Raw genomic sequence first — 14970 nt, forward strand, 5'->3', positions numbered from 1 at the left:
CATGGTCATTGGATATCTCTATAGGCCCCCTAGCTCAGCAGCTGTTGTGGCTGAGCACCTGAAGGATAATTTGGAAAATATTTCGAGTAGATTTCCCCACCATGTTATAGTTTCGGGAGGAGATTTTGCGTGATATAGACTGGGAGACTCAAACGTTCATAACGGGTGGCAGGGACAAAGAATCTAGTGAAATTTTTTTGAGTGCTTTATCTAAATACTACCTTGAGCAGTTAAACAGAGAACCGACTCGTGGCGATAACATATTAGACCTTCTGGTGACAAACAGCCCCGAACTATTTGAAACAGTTAATGCAAAACAGGGAATAAGCGACCATAAAGCGGTTACAGCATCGATGATTTCAGCCATAAATAGAAATATTAAAAAAGGTAGGAAGATTTTTCTGTTTAGCAAAAGTGACAAAAAGCAGATTACAGAGTACCTGACGGATAAACACAAAAGTTTTGTCTCAAGTACAGATAGTGTTGGGGATCAGTGGACAAAGTTCAAAACCATCGTACAATAAGCGTTAGTGAGTATGTGCCAAGCAAGATCATAAGAGATGGAAAAGAGCCACCGTGGTACAACAACCGAGTTAGAAAACTGCTGCGGAAGCAAAGGGAACTTCACAGCAAACATAAACATAGCCAAAGCCTTGCAGACAAACAAAAATTACGCGAAGGGAAATGTACTGTGAGGAGGGCTATGCGAGAGGCGTTCAATGAATTCGAAAGTAAAGTTCTATGTACTGACTTGGCAGAAAATCCTAAGAAATTTTGGTTTTGTCAAAGCGGTAGGTGGATCAAAACCAAATGTCCAGACACTCTGTGGCCAAAATGGTACTGAAACAGAGGATGACAGACTAAAGGCCGAAATACTAAATGTCTTTTTCCAAAGCTGTTTCACAGAGGAAGACTGCACTGTAGCTCCATCTCTAGATTGTCGCACAGATGACAAAATGGTAGATATCGAAATAGACGACTGAGGGATAGAGAAACAATTAAAATCGCTCAAAAGAGGAAAGGCCGCTGGACCTGATGGGATATCAGTTCGATTTTACATAGAGTATGCGAAGGAACTTGCCCCCCTTCTTGCAGCGGTGTAACGTAGGTCTCTAGAAGAGCGTAGCGTTCCAAAGGATTGGAAAAGGGCACAGGTCATCCCCGTTTTCAAGAAGGGATGTCGAACAGATGTGCAAAACTATAGACCTATATCTCTAACGTCGATCAGTTGTAGAATTTTGAAACACGTATCATGTTCAAGTATAATGACTTTTCTCGAGACTAGAAATCTACTCTGTAGGAACCAGCATGGGTTTCGAATAAGATGGTCGTGTGAAACCCAGCTCGCGCTATTCGTCCACGAGACTCAGAGGGCCATAGACACGGGTTCACAGGTAGATGCCGTGTTCTTGACTTCCGCAAGGCGTTCGATACAGTTCCCCACAGTCATTTAATGAACAAAGTAAGAGCATATGGAGTATTTATTTATTGTTCCGTGGTACCAAATTAAGGAAAAGTCTCCATGGTCATGGAACGAGTCAATACATGAAATTATAACACGATAGAAGAAACAGATAAAATGAAATATAAAAAACATATTCAGGCGACAAGTCGTAAGTTTATATAAAGAAAATCAACAATGCAACACTGGAATTTGCTTAATTTTTCAGCCTAATATTAACTGAGTGAAAGCTGCTAACTCTTGGGAATAGGCTAATATTGCTAACAACAAATGACATTAAATAAAATATATACTGTGAGGGCAATGTCAAAATTCCCAGACTAATTAATAGGGGTCGACAAGAGGTTCTCGAACTTACACCACATATAGCTCGAACAGCCCGTTTTTGAGCCAAAAATACCCTTTTTGAATCAGAAGAATTACCCCAAAAAATAATACCATACGACGTAAGCGAATGGAAATATGCGAAGTAGGCTACTTTTCATGTGGAACTGTCACTTACTTCAGATGCTGTTCTAATGGTAAATAAAGCAGCATTTAGTTTCTGAACAAAATCCTGGACATGGGCTTTCCATAACAGCTTACTACCTGTCCGAACGCCTAGGAACTTGAACTGTTCCGTCTCGCTTATAATATGCCCATTGTCTGATCAAAATATCGGTTCTTGTTGAATTGTGTGTTAGAAACTGTAAAAACTGAGTCTTGCCGTGATTTAGCATCAAATTATTTTCCACAAGCCACGAACTTACTTCATGAACTACATTATTTGATACTGTTTCAATATTACACACAAGATCCTTCATTACCAAGCTGGTGTCATCAGCAAACAAAAATATTTTTGGATTACCTGTAATACAAGAAGGCATATCATTTATATAAATTAAGAAACAGCAGTGGCCCCAGCACCGATCCTTGGGGAACGCCCCACTTAACAGTGCCCCATTGGGACTGAGCATCACTACCACTCTCAATATTGCGGAGAATTACCTTCTGCTTTCTGTTCTTAAAGTAAGAGGCGAACCAGTTGTAAGCTACTCCCCTTACTCCATAATGGTCCAAATTCTGCAGTAATATTTTGTGGTCAACGCAGTCAAAAGCCTTCGTTAAATCAAAGAAAATACCTAGCGTTCGCAACCTATTATGTAATCCGTCTAAAACTTCACAGAGAAACGAGAATATAGCATTTTCAGTTGTTAAACCAGTTCTAAAACCAAACTGTACATTTGACAGCAAATTTGAGAATTTTAATGCTCCAGTAAACTTCTATATACAACCTTCTCGATAACTTTATTAAACACCGATGGCATAGAAATAGATCTAAAATTGTCAACATTATCCCTGTCTCCCTTTTTATAAAGGGGCTTCACTACCGAGTACTTTAATCGGTCAGGAAACCGACCACTCCTAAAGGAAAAGTTACAGATATGGCTAAATACTGGGCTAACATATATAGAACAATACTTCAGTGTTCTGCTAGATACCCCGTCATATCCATGAGAGTTCTTGGTCTTTGGTGATTTGATTATTAACTCAATCTCCCTCTTGTCAGTATCATGGAGGAGCATTTCAGGTAACAATCTCGGAACACTTTTTTCTAAGAGCGCTATATGGTTCCCTGTTGGGACTCGGTTTCTATTTAGTTTACCTGCTATATTCAGAAAGTGATTATTAAATACTGTACATATATGCGACTTATCAGTAACACGGACATTCCCACAACGCACTGATTCTAGATCTTCGACCTGTCTCTGCAGACCAGCCACTTCCTTTACGACTGACCATATGGTTTTAATTTTATCCTGAGACTTAGCTGTTCTATCTGCATACCACATACTTTTGCCTTCCTAATAACATTTTTAAGCACCTTACAATACTGCTTGTAATGGGCTGCTGCATTTAGATTTTGCCTGCCTCTAACGTTTTGATATAATCGCCACTTTGTTCTACACAATATTCTTATCTCTCTAGTCAGCCACCCGAGCTGCCTGTTTGTGTTAGTACTCTGTTTTGAACGTTCTAACGGAAAGCAACTTTTAAAGAGCACGAGAAAAGTCTTGAGAAAAGCATTATATTTATATCTACTGTACCAGCGCTATAAACATCTTCCCACTCTTGTTCCTTGATAAAGTTTACAAAGGTCTCTACAGCAACTGGATCAGCTTTCCGAAACAGTTAATAACTATATTTAACATGTGTTGCAGCACAAAAATCTTTCAGCGTTAAAATTTGTGCATCATGATCTGAAAGTCCATTCACCTTTTTGCTAACAGAATGAGCTTCTAGTAATGAGTAATGAACAAAAATGTTGTCTATGGTTGTTCTACTGTTCCCTTGCACTCTCGTTGGAAAGAAGACGGTTTGCATAAGATTATATGAATTAAGGAGGTCTACCAGCATCGTTTTCCTTGCACAATCACTTACGCAATTAATGTTGAAGTCACCACATATAACTAACTTTTTGTATTTCCTATAAAGTGAACAAAGAACCTCCTCTAGCTTTAGCAAAAACGTTGTGAAATCGGAGTCTGGGGATCAATAAACAACAACAGTTAGAAGTTTAGCTCCATTAAATTTAACCACACCTGCACAACATTCAAACACCTTTTCAGTGCAGTACTTTGAAACATCAATTGACTCAAATGGGATGCCGTTTTTCACATACATGGCTACTCCCCCACACCACAAAGAGCTCCTAGAAAAGCTGCCAGCCAATCTGTATCCTGGTAAAGGAAGCCTCTGAATTATCTCCTTATTTAAGAAGTGTTCACATATACCAATAATTTCAGAGTCAACATCGACAAGCAGTTCACGAACTTTATCTGTAATACCTTGTATATTTTGATGAAATATACTAATTCCCTCATTACGCAGATACCTAAGCTTTGTCAAAAGTGGTTCCTTTGTTAGAGGGACTGCCCTTAAGCAGGAGTACCTATCAGCTGACTTCAATCTAAAAAGGGCGCTGCTATGACACCCACTACTGCAGGAATTTTCCCATGAGTGATCCCATCATCCCCACCTATGCTGTCACCTATAAGCTTAGCCAACCTCACCGTCCCATACCTGTTGAGGTGCAGGCCATGTCTAGTGAACCCCGTCCTGCTGATAGACTCCACCGACACCATTGAAATATGACCCATGTTTTCTGTCATCAGCGCACCCCCAAGTTTCATATTATTAAGCCTGACAGCTGTATTAAGGTGAGGGCTATCGTGACGCTGAAACAGTTCCACGAAATGCACATTCGTGTTGCCAGTCTCAGTGGCTATCTTTTCCAGGTCACCATCTATGTCATACTCTCCATCTCTATTAATACTATTTCCAGCCCCACCCACAATCACTACCTGATCCTCTTGAGTAAAATCCCTAGATAACCCCCCTAAGTTAACAGTCACCTGAGCCAATCCTGCATAAGGCTTCACAATGCTGGTGACCTGGTACTCACTCCCCAACACTTCCTGCAACTGTTGGCTTACACCTCTGCCATGAGAACTACCTAACAGCAGAACCTTCTTCTTCCTCTTCGACTTTGCAACTGTCCTAGCCACCGTAACTGCTGAGGTCTGCTGCATACTTCCTACATCTACAACAACTTGAGATTGATCTCCACTAGACTCTGACAGTTGGTCATATCTATTGGAAACACCAATAGCAAAACTATCTGAAAATCTTCTTCTCCTAGCAGATCTCTTGCCAACAGCCAGCTCCCATTCCCCAACTCCCTTCTCCCTCCCCATCCTATCTAGCTCCTCCTGTGCGTTCTTCAACTGCACCTGAAGGGCACAGATCTTACGCTCCTGCTCCTCTATCAACTTACTCTTGCTACATAACCTGCAGTTCCCGGAGAGGATCTCACCAGAATGCCCACTGGCTTCCCCACTGCATTTCCCCCAGTGAAAATGCTTCGAACAAGTTGAAATGGTTCAAATGGCTCTGAGCACTATGGGACTTAACATCTGTGGTCATCAGTCCCCTAGAACATAGAACTACTTAAACCTAACTAACCTAAGGACAACACACAACACCCAGCCATCACGAGGCAGAGAAAATCCCTGACCCCGCCGGGAATAGAACCCGGGAACCGGGGCGCGGGAAGCGAGAACGCTACCGCACGACCACGAGATGCGGGCTTCGAACAAGTCTCACACCGCAATCCACTACTCACGAACCTACGGCAAAGCCCACACTTCTCACTCATGGTAAAATTTACATTTATTAAAACAAGAAAACTACTTTATCTGAGTCCCGCTACTACAATAAGATGTTAAAAACCTGACTACAATAATCACAAACTTACTCTACAAGGGAAGTTACTGCTATTATTAACAGTATTAATCAACAACAAATGAGAATATAACAAAAGACTAATACAGAAAGATAATCAAACGTCTAATGATACAGTAACGAAACTGAAAACAGTTCCCAAAAGGTTCTTCTGAAATTATTTCACCAGAAAACAACAAGAACACCTGTTGAAGACTACTAAAGTTCCTACATAAACCACTATACACACACAATTAATTAGTACTTAGCTTTCGATGCGCCGCTACAGCTGCAACTGGTCAGCGCGGAATGTAAACACAGGTAAGAGGTTAATTTGCTTGATACGATACACAAGTATCAGGTCACAACACAAGAAAGGCAGAGGCGAATGAAGAAACCACTAATAAGTCACTTATATAGTAAATATTATCACAAAAACCCTCTAAATATGTATCTGAAACCTAAAAATATATAAAAACGTAGAGAGTGATCACACTCGCTTATGACGTCACACCAAGGAAGGATGACAGTGTTGGCCAATTGTGTGATTGGATTGAAGAGTTCCTAGATGAAAGAACGCAGCATGTCATTCTCAATGGAGAGAAGTCTTCCGAAGTAAGAGTGATTTCAGGTTTGCCGCAGGAGAGTGCCATAAGACCGTTGCTATTCACAATATACATAAATGACCTTGTGGATGACATTGAAAGTTCACTGAGGCTTTTTGCAGATGATGCTGTGGTGTATCGAGTGGTTGTAACAATGGAAAATTGTACGGAAATGCACGAAGATCTGCTGCGAATTGACGCAAGGTGCAGAGAATGGCAATTGAATCTCAATGTAGACAAGTGTAATGTGCTGCGAATACATAGAAAGATAGATCCCTTATCATTTAGCTACAAAATAGCAACTGGATGCAGTTAATTCCATAAATTATCTGGAAGTACGCATTAGGAGTGATTTAAAATGGAATGATCATATAAAGTTGATCGTCGGTGAAGCAGATGCCAGACTGAGATTCATTGGAAGAATCCTAAGGAAATGCAATCGGAAAACAAAGGAAGTAGGTTACAGTACGCTTGTTCTCCCACTGCTTGAATACTGCTCAGCAGGGTGGGATCCGTACCAGATAGGGTTGATAGAAGAGATAGAGAAGATCCAACGGAGAGCAGCGCGCTTCGGTACAGGATCATTTAGTAATCGCGAAAGCGTTATGGAGATGATAGATGAACTCCAGTGGAAGACTCTGCAGGAGAGACGCTCAATAGCTCGGTATGGGATTTTGTTAAAGTTTCGAGAACATACCTTCACCGAGGAGTCAAGTAGTATATTGCTCCCTGAGCACCATGAGGATAAAATCAGAGAGATTAGAGCCCACACAGAAGCATACCGACAATCCTCCTTTCCACGAACAATGCGGAATAGAAGGGAGAACCGATAGAGGTACTCGGGGTACCCTTCGCCACATACCGTCAGGTGGCTTGCGGAGTACGGATGTAGATGTAGAAGAGGCGAGCGACTGAGCTACTGGTAAGAGGGGAAGGAACTGTGCATGTATGGCTTGCTGCGCAATCGAAGGCCTTTCTTTCAGAGCTTATAGGAAACCTTGTGCAACGGTAAACCAACTGTACCGAAAAGCAGGCTGACTATGTTGAAAAAGCATATCAGTATATATCAGTAAAAACTGTGAACCCTTATTGTGATAAACTATAAAAATTGATTGCAGATACTTGTTGGCTTATCCTTGTAATTTCATGACGATAACAGAAAACAAACTCACCTTATAAATGTTATATACATTGTTAAAACATTCATATTTCTGTTCCCAGTACCGAAATTGTAAGAGCATATATTGTACATGTTAGGCATCTTATTTCTTTCGGAAAGGAGCTTTTTTAGGCATGTTATTTCTTTCAGAAGGGAAATTTTATATACAGTTCCCTAGTACCATACGTGTGTGTGTGTGTAGTTTGTTCAAGACGTTACTTGGTCGAATGACTCTCGTTTCACAGTGTTTCCTACGTACAGCTTCGAGTGAAACATGGCGAGGGCTCGGTATATTCAAATGTTCAAATGTGTGTGAAATCTTAAGGGTTCAAAATGGTACAAATGGCTCTGAGCACTAAGAGACTTAACTTCTGAGGTCATCAGTCCCCTAGAACTTAGAACTACTTAAACCTAACTAATCTAAGGACATAACACACATCCGTGCCCGATGCAGGATTCGAACCTGCTACCGCAGCGGTCACGCGGTTCCGGACTGTAGCGCCTAGAACCGCTTGGCCACCCCGGCCGGCAAATCTTAAGGGACTTAACTGCTAAGGACATCAGTCCCTAAGCTTACACACTACTTAACCTAAATTATCCTGAGGACACACACACACACACACACACACACACACACACACACACACACACACACACACACACACACACTCCCAAGCCCGAGGGAGGACTCGAACCTCCGCCGGGCCAGCCGCACAGTCCATGACTACAGCGCCTTAGGGATCGGTGATGATTTAGGCAATGATATAGTGGTATTCCATGGGTTCCATGGTCACTCTAGTAGGTAGCTGGGGCTCATGTAACCATCTTGGCTGATCATGTCTATCCCATGGTGCTATGTGTGTTACCCAGTGGCGATGCTATGTTCTAAAATGACAGGGCCCCTGTCCACACAGGTCAGATCGTCCAGGATTGGTTTCTGTGAGCACGAGGATGGATTTTCACATCTCTCGTGGCCACCACAGTCACCAGATCTCAATGTTATTGAGAATTTGTGGTCTATTTTGGAGAGAAGGTTGCGTGATCGCTGTCCACCTCCATCATAGTTCTCTGCACTTGCCACTCCTTTACAGGAAGAATGGTATAAGATTCCCTTAAAAACATACAGGACCTGTATTTATCATTCCGAGATGATTGGAAGCTGTTTTGAATGCCAACGGTTTTCCTACACCGCTTTAGATATGGTAATGTGTTGTGTTTGTGATATTTCCATGTTTTTTTGCGTCCGTTGTATGTCGTTCTCCAGTGACAGATGATAGCAGACGTAACATGATCCTGCTTCATCCCATGTTAACATTTCCTACACAATAATAGTTGCTGCACTTGTCATCTCCTATTGCACTACCTCTGCTTAAGTTACATCTGGAAAACCGAAGTTTGTAATGTAAATACAGTTCAGAAAAGCAGGCCCCCGCCGTGAAAGACAGAACCAATGACTGACCAAAAAAATCGTACATACAAACTATTACTTTTACATTATTTTTAAATAAATCCACTTGATGAAAGAGAAGTAACCCACCGAGACGAGTAGTTAATGTATAATAAGGTGACTGTTTACAATTATTTATGTTTCAGAAGCGACCAAACAGAACCTAAGCACATTCCCGTCTAACTTCCATTTTTGTTCTGTTTTCATATTACCGTTTTCTTTTTTTTATTGCATCTGCTGATGTTGACATTGTATTCACCATAAAAACATAAGCCTGCAAAATGGAACATTTGCAGGGCTATCACATTCATTCCTCGCTTTCACTTCTCGACTAAACCTATCTGATGCTAACACATCGTGTAGAGTAGAGACGTGACATCTAAGTTGCAAATGGTTGTAATTTTAAGATTATGCTTCTTTTTTTCCTTTTTTCATTTAGTATATTTTCTGGGTATTTTATACCCATCGCATCATTTGTATGTATGCCATACAGTGGTATTCGATAAATACAATTTGCCCTTTATGATTACTTTGACAATCAATGTGAACTGCCTAAGATAGAGTATGGGGTGGAACCTGATGTGTTGAATGTTCCGCTGCAGAGCCTGATATTTCCATGTTTAGCAAATAAGGACACTGAAAAGTTTTATGCTATATCGCGTAAGTTCAAAGATAAGGCAGCGGAAAAACGCTCCTGCTGGAGCACAAAAAAGGTGAATATGACCCTGTTTAAATGCCTCTGACTGAAAAGAGGGTTACCAGCTGCCTCATTCTGCCTTCCTCAGCACCATTAAAAATGTTTCCAAAAATTTTAGCGTGCGAACATATTCGAAATCTTTTTAACATGCATCTCACCTCTCACTCCCCCAAGCTCCCCTAACGGTAACTCGCTCACACCCTTTAGTCCAGCGCCGTAAGTCGCTCATAGCCGTCCACTCCCACTCGCCCATTCACACTCACTCATTCACCCCAACTCATTGTCACCATCTCTTTGTGTCTCTCTAACTACCACTGTCTCCTACTTCATGGCCACAGTCTCCTTCCTTCTGTTCTACTATAGTCTCTCCTCACTGTCACTATCTCCTTCTTGCTCTCTTTCTCTTACTGCTACTATCTCTTTCATTCTCCCTACTGCTGCTGTCTCTTTCTTCGTCGTTGTCACAGACTCTGTCTCTCATTATTAACAACTCTCACCCACTTCCACCTTCGTCGTTTCTTTATTCCTCTTCTACTGGGACCGTATCCTTCTTTTTTCCTAACACTGTTGTGTCACTGTCAACTATGTTCCATTGCCACCGTTTCCTTGTCTTTCTCTCATGCTGACATTGCCTCCTTCGATCTTTCTACACCACAACCACTGTCTACTATCTTCCAGTCCTACTGCCACTGTCTCTCTTTCTTTCAGAATTAGAAAGCGTGAATATGTTTACATGCTAACATATTTTAGTAAATTTTCAGAAGCGCTGAGGAAGGTAGAATGAGGCACTTGATATGCCATTTTTTACATAGAGTCTGTTAAAGAGGAGCATATTCGCCTTTTTTGTGCACTGGTAGACGTATTTTTGCGCTAGTTCCTTTCTTTTCCTTGCCACAGCAGAGCATGTCGCTCATATGAAATGAACTTTATGGGTCAGTAAAATTTTGACGGTTTACTTATGTCAAACTTAAATAACACGAAACTAATTTTACAACTTAGACAGTATTTTAAACGCACAGAAAGTTTGTATGTGCTTCAGTACATGAACATAAGGTTTCCAGAACCCTTCTGATGATAATGGAGACACTTCACTGTACATTTCTCCGTGATACGTCACTTTATAAATTACGTTTTCTCCTCGCACCAGATTTTACATGCGTGTTTTACATATAGATCTAGTGTAACTTTGAATCTCCATATTTCGGAAAAGGATAAAAATCAAGGAAACTTTAAAGTTTGTTCAAGATCTTGATCTTAATAATATATCACAAAAATTTCAGCCATTTGCTGTGCATAGCGGTCTTGGAACCCGTGGCTCGGTTTTGGCACAAAAAATGTTAAAGAACTTTTTTGGGATTTTCTAATGAACCGTCCACAAATTCATAAGGATTTCTGAAAACGGGAGAATGATACTTGTAGATGAATGCCTAGAGAATACACCATCAAAATTTGAGCAATTGTTTGCAGTTACTTATTATTTAGATTTTGTCTCATATCGGATTTTACATGCGTATTTTAAGTATAGAAGTAAGGTAAATTTGAACTTCTGTATCTCGGAAATGGATAAAGATATCAAGGACATTATCCAAGTTGTTCGAGGTCAGTTTCTTAGAAAAGTATCGTAAATATCTCAGCCATTTGCTGGACATAGAAATCGTGGAATTCGCGGCTCGGAACGACCCGTGAAGTAATGGTGAGTCCATAATCCCCTCAAAGCCCACCGTAGACCACATCAAACGCAAAAAAGAAATAATCGAATTGCTGAATTTGCGTATGCAGGAGCAAGTGTGTTAATATTCACATTTTGACTCTGTACTTAGGATAGCGACACTAAGAAGATCGTTCTTCGGGTATACAAACGGTCCCTAGCCCAATTGCTATCCAAAACACTTTACCCTACTTTTCTATTACCAGTACAACCTGAGGTCTGATCCCCGGAAGAATCCTGTTTTTGTGCGCGGTGTTTTGGAATATATTAAGTAGCGCATGTTGTCGAATGCCTATCGACATTGTATTTCTGATTTAGTAACAATGATTTCCCTATTTTTATGGTCTAACATTTTGCTAGGAGGTATTATAAAAGTACGGTATAGGCACCTATTTCGACCTGATACTCGTTTCAATAATTTATCAACAACTTTCTGCATATTTTCTGGCCTACGATTACTATCTCATTTTTCCTTTGTTTCAGCATGGAGCAGTTCGAACAGCTGCTTACATGCGCCATTTGCCTGGACCGATACCGTAACCCGAAACTACTGCCATGTCAGCACTCGTTCTGCATGGAGCCGTGCATGGACGGCCTGGTCGACTATGTCCGGCGGCAGGTAAGTCAACCAGTTCAGCTGTCGCCGTATTACGCTACCGCGTGCACACAGTCTTAGAATCACTTCTTTCCAAAATATTATGCAAATGCGATACTGCGGAAAGTTTAAACTATAGTATGGTAAACCTACTTTATAGTACACCTTTGCCCCTGTTGAACATGTTTTGCAGCTCTCGAAAGTTTCTCAAAGCCTGGAACAAAGCAACTGAGCTACATGTTTTTAATAAACAAGATCCAGAGAACTATAGAGGTTAAGTCTTTTAGATACTGGTTAAGGATTGAATGTTGCAATTTTTTTAAATGAAGAAGAGATTGAATAGCGTAATAAAGATATAATCATGGAAGAGCAGATGCAATTTATAACAGTAAGATCTTGCAGAGCTGTAGTGGAGACTCATATAGCATTTGAGACTTCTATAGAGCTTTTCATAGTGTTCCAGGAGCTACTCTCTGTGTGGTAATGGAAAACAACGGACATTCCAGACACCTTTATCCAGCTCTAGGATTACGCCGTTCAGTCATCGAGAAATATATTTTAAAGACAAACATAAACACTTAGTTGATGAAAAAGTGATGTCATGATGTTGATTATGTGCATGGTTCTGTAATCACTATGGATGTATACGGTGATTCGTCCTGTTACTATAGGTTATGTACCTAGACAATGATAAAACTGGAAATAATATTATAAAAAATTACATTGAATGTATAAGGGGGAGATTCTAATAGATCGAACCTGGGACTCTGGAGTTGTGTACGATTCAGTTTAGGGCGGAGAAAGATGGGTTTGAGTTCCCATTTACGAAAGGATAGTTAGTGTAGGTTACGGCTGATAGCAAGGGTAGACCTTAAGGATAACGTCATGTTGTGCTTCTCGAAGACTGTCAGAATTACCCAAGGAGAGGATTGAAGAGATTGAAAAAGGATGAAACTGGGATGTCCAGACAGAAGCGCAATAACAAGGACGAAGAAAGCAGTGGCGTGCTGGGATTCACTTTCATATAAATCTAATACAGGCGAACTTATTCCACGTACTTGAAGTGATGTGAGGAGCTGATATAGGATGCGCGCGGCCAGAAGGTATTTTGGATAGGATGTGGGGAACAAAATAGACCACATATTGTTCAAGGACTCTAAAGGGAGCGGTACAGAGGTCCTCAACATTTGCGTAGGTGAGACTGAGATAGAATAGCGTCCTGTAAGCGTGAATAATTCTCATGGGACTTTGTCATGATGTTATGAGTTTTAATTTTTTTGTCTGTTTTAATTTTTTGTCTGTTTTTAATAAACAAGGTCCAGAGAACTATAGATACTGGTTAAGGATTGAATGTTGCAATTTTTTTTAAATGAGGAAGAGATTGAATAGCGTAATAAAGATATAATCATGGAAGAGCAGATACAATTTATAATAGTAAGATCTTGCAGAGCTGTAGTGGAGAATCTCTTCGATGATTAGCAGCTGGCCAGATTCTTCTTTTCCTGTTGGCCTTATCCCGAATCTTCACGAGGTCGGCGTGTCAATCTGTATTTGGCAATGATAGTGGTAGAGGGTGGCACCGGACGCCTTTCCTGATGCCGCCACCTCGCTTACACCCTCCCCATCCCCTCCCTCGCCTTTCACCGAGGCGGAACTTGTGCATCCTCTCTCTCTACGTTTAGTCGTATCCGATGTGAAAGTGTGAGGCTTTTGAAATTATTGCGAATCGTGTAACTGAGGTGGAACGTTGACACCAGCTCGGCATTCACCTATTCACATGTGGGATACCACCTAAAGAGCAAATACAGACTAGCTGGCGCACCCTTGTCGTTCAGCCCCCAGGCGGATTCAATCCGGGTCCGCTGAGGGCCTCCCCGAAGTCCGAAGCGGCATGCAAACGGAAACGACTATTCCGGAGCGTCTTTTATTAGACATGTTGATTTGAACAATTTAGAAAGGAGTAGCTTGAATAGCTTCATGAGTACAGTTCACTGAAATAGGATTTATTCGCTCCATTAATGGATTTTCAAAGGACGTAAGTAAATGACACTTACGGCAGTAATTAAATGTATACTGTGTGGTGAGCAAACTACTTTTTGTGAAGTGATTCTATAATGTGTGTACCTGTGTGTGCGCTGAGACCATTCGAAATAAATGTTTAGAGACATCGACCTACCTGCAGGGGAACTTGGGGAGACCAGTCTATTTAGTTTGAATATTGTAAGAAGAACATTATGCTGGTGATTATGTTAATACGAAAGGAACAGTCACGCAGTATACAAAATTTCAAAATTGCGGATACACTGAAGTGAGAATTCCGTCGTCACTTCTTGTACATAGGCGTTAGCGTTCTGTGCTCTACTCAGTCGTAATCCCGGATTCCCTCTTTACTAAATCTGGCATTGCCAACAAAAAGCGGTACCCAGCATTATTATAGCTATTAACAACTGAAGCAGTGGTTCGTTGCTGTTCTATGATTTTTCTGGACTGGGTTACAACATAGATTATAAACTTTACGCCAAAATACGCTACTTGATAATAATCACTCTATATGACTTATTAAACGGATCGTACAAGGTATAGTATCATAATACTAGCCCGAGTAACCTACAAATAGGTGATCTTGGTTACTGTTCGCTCTGATCTAGCTACGATGAAGGCCTGCAGTTGAACGTACAATTCATCACAGAGGTGTAAAAGACATCGGTCAGAGAGTATTGCTGTTAATGCAGACTTGACCACACGCGTTACATCACATCCCACTCTTTCTCAATGGAGCCGTTCAGATGGTCCTGGCGACACTGGAGAGCACGTTGAATTTCTCAGGCATTGTCCTGGAAGGGTGTACCCTATCTTTGTCTTGTTCATCAACTTGGAGTAGTAGGAGCAACATCAGAATAAGGTATATGTTGCTCGGGATGTATTCTACACTGCTCAACGTTCCCTCAAACACCAGAAGTATGAGTTCCTCTTAATACTCAACAATCTGTAGTAGGGTGCTCTGAGACGACTTTCGCTGACTGCAATGCCGGCT

At 41.0% G+C, this 14970-nt stretch overlaps 1 protein-coding gene across 4 annotated transcripts in view; it reads left to right on the plus strand.

Moving 5' to 3' along the window:
- LOC126353951 (protein lingerer) overlaps window positions 1-14970 on the plus strand; it is a 271329-nt gene that overhangs the window by 194160 nt on the left and 62199 nt on the right. For all 4 annotated transcript variants that reach the window (XM_050003247.1, XM_050003249.1, XM_050003246.1 and 1 more), the window contains one exon: window positions 11825-11960. In XM_050003247.1, coding sequence (XP_049859204.1) covers window positions 11826-11960 — 135 coding nt within the window. In that variant the 5' untranslated portion in view covers window position 11825. The remainder of the gene's footprint in view (window positions 1-11824; window positions 11961-14970) is intronic.

This window comes from Schistocerca gregaria, chromosome 3 (genome assembly GCF_023897955.1).
Source record: "Schistocerca gregaria isolate iqSchGreg1 chromosome 3, iqSchGreg1.2, whole genome shotgun sequence".
Taxonomy (NCBI): Eukaryota; Metazoa; Arthropoda; class Insecta; order Orthoptera; family Acrididae; genus Schistocerca; species Schistocerca gregaria.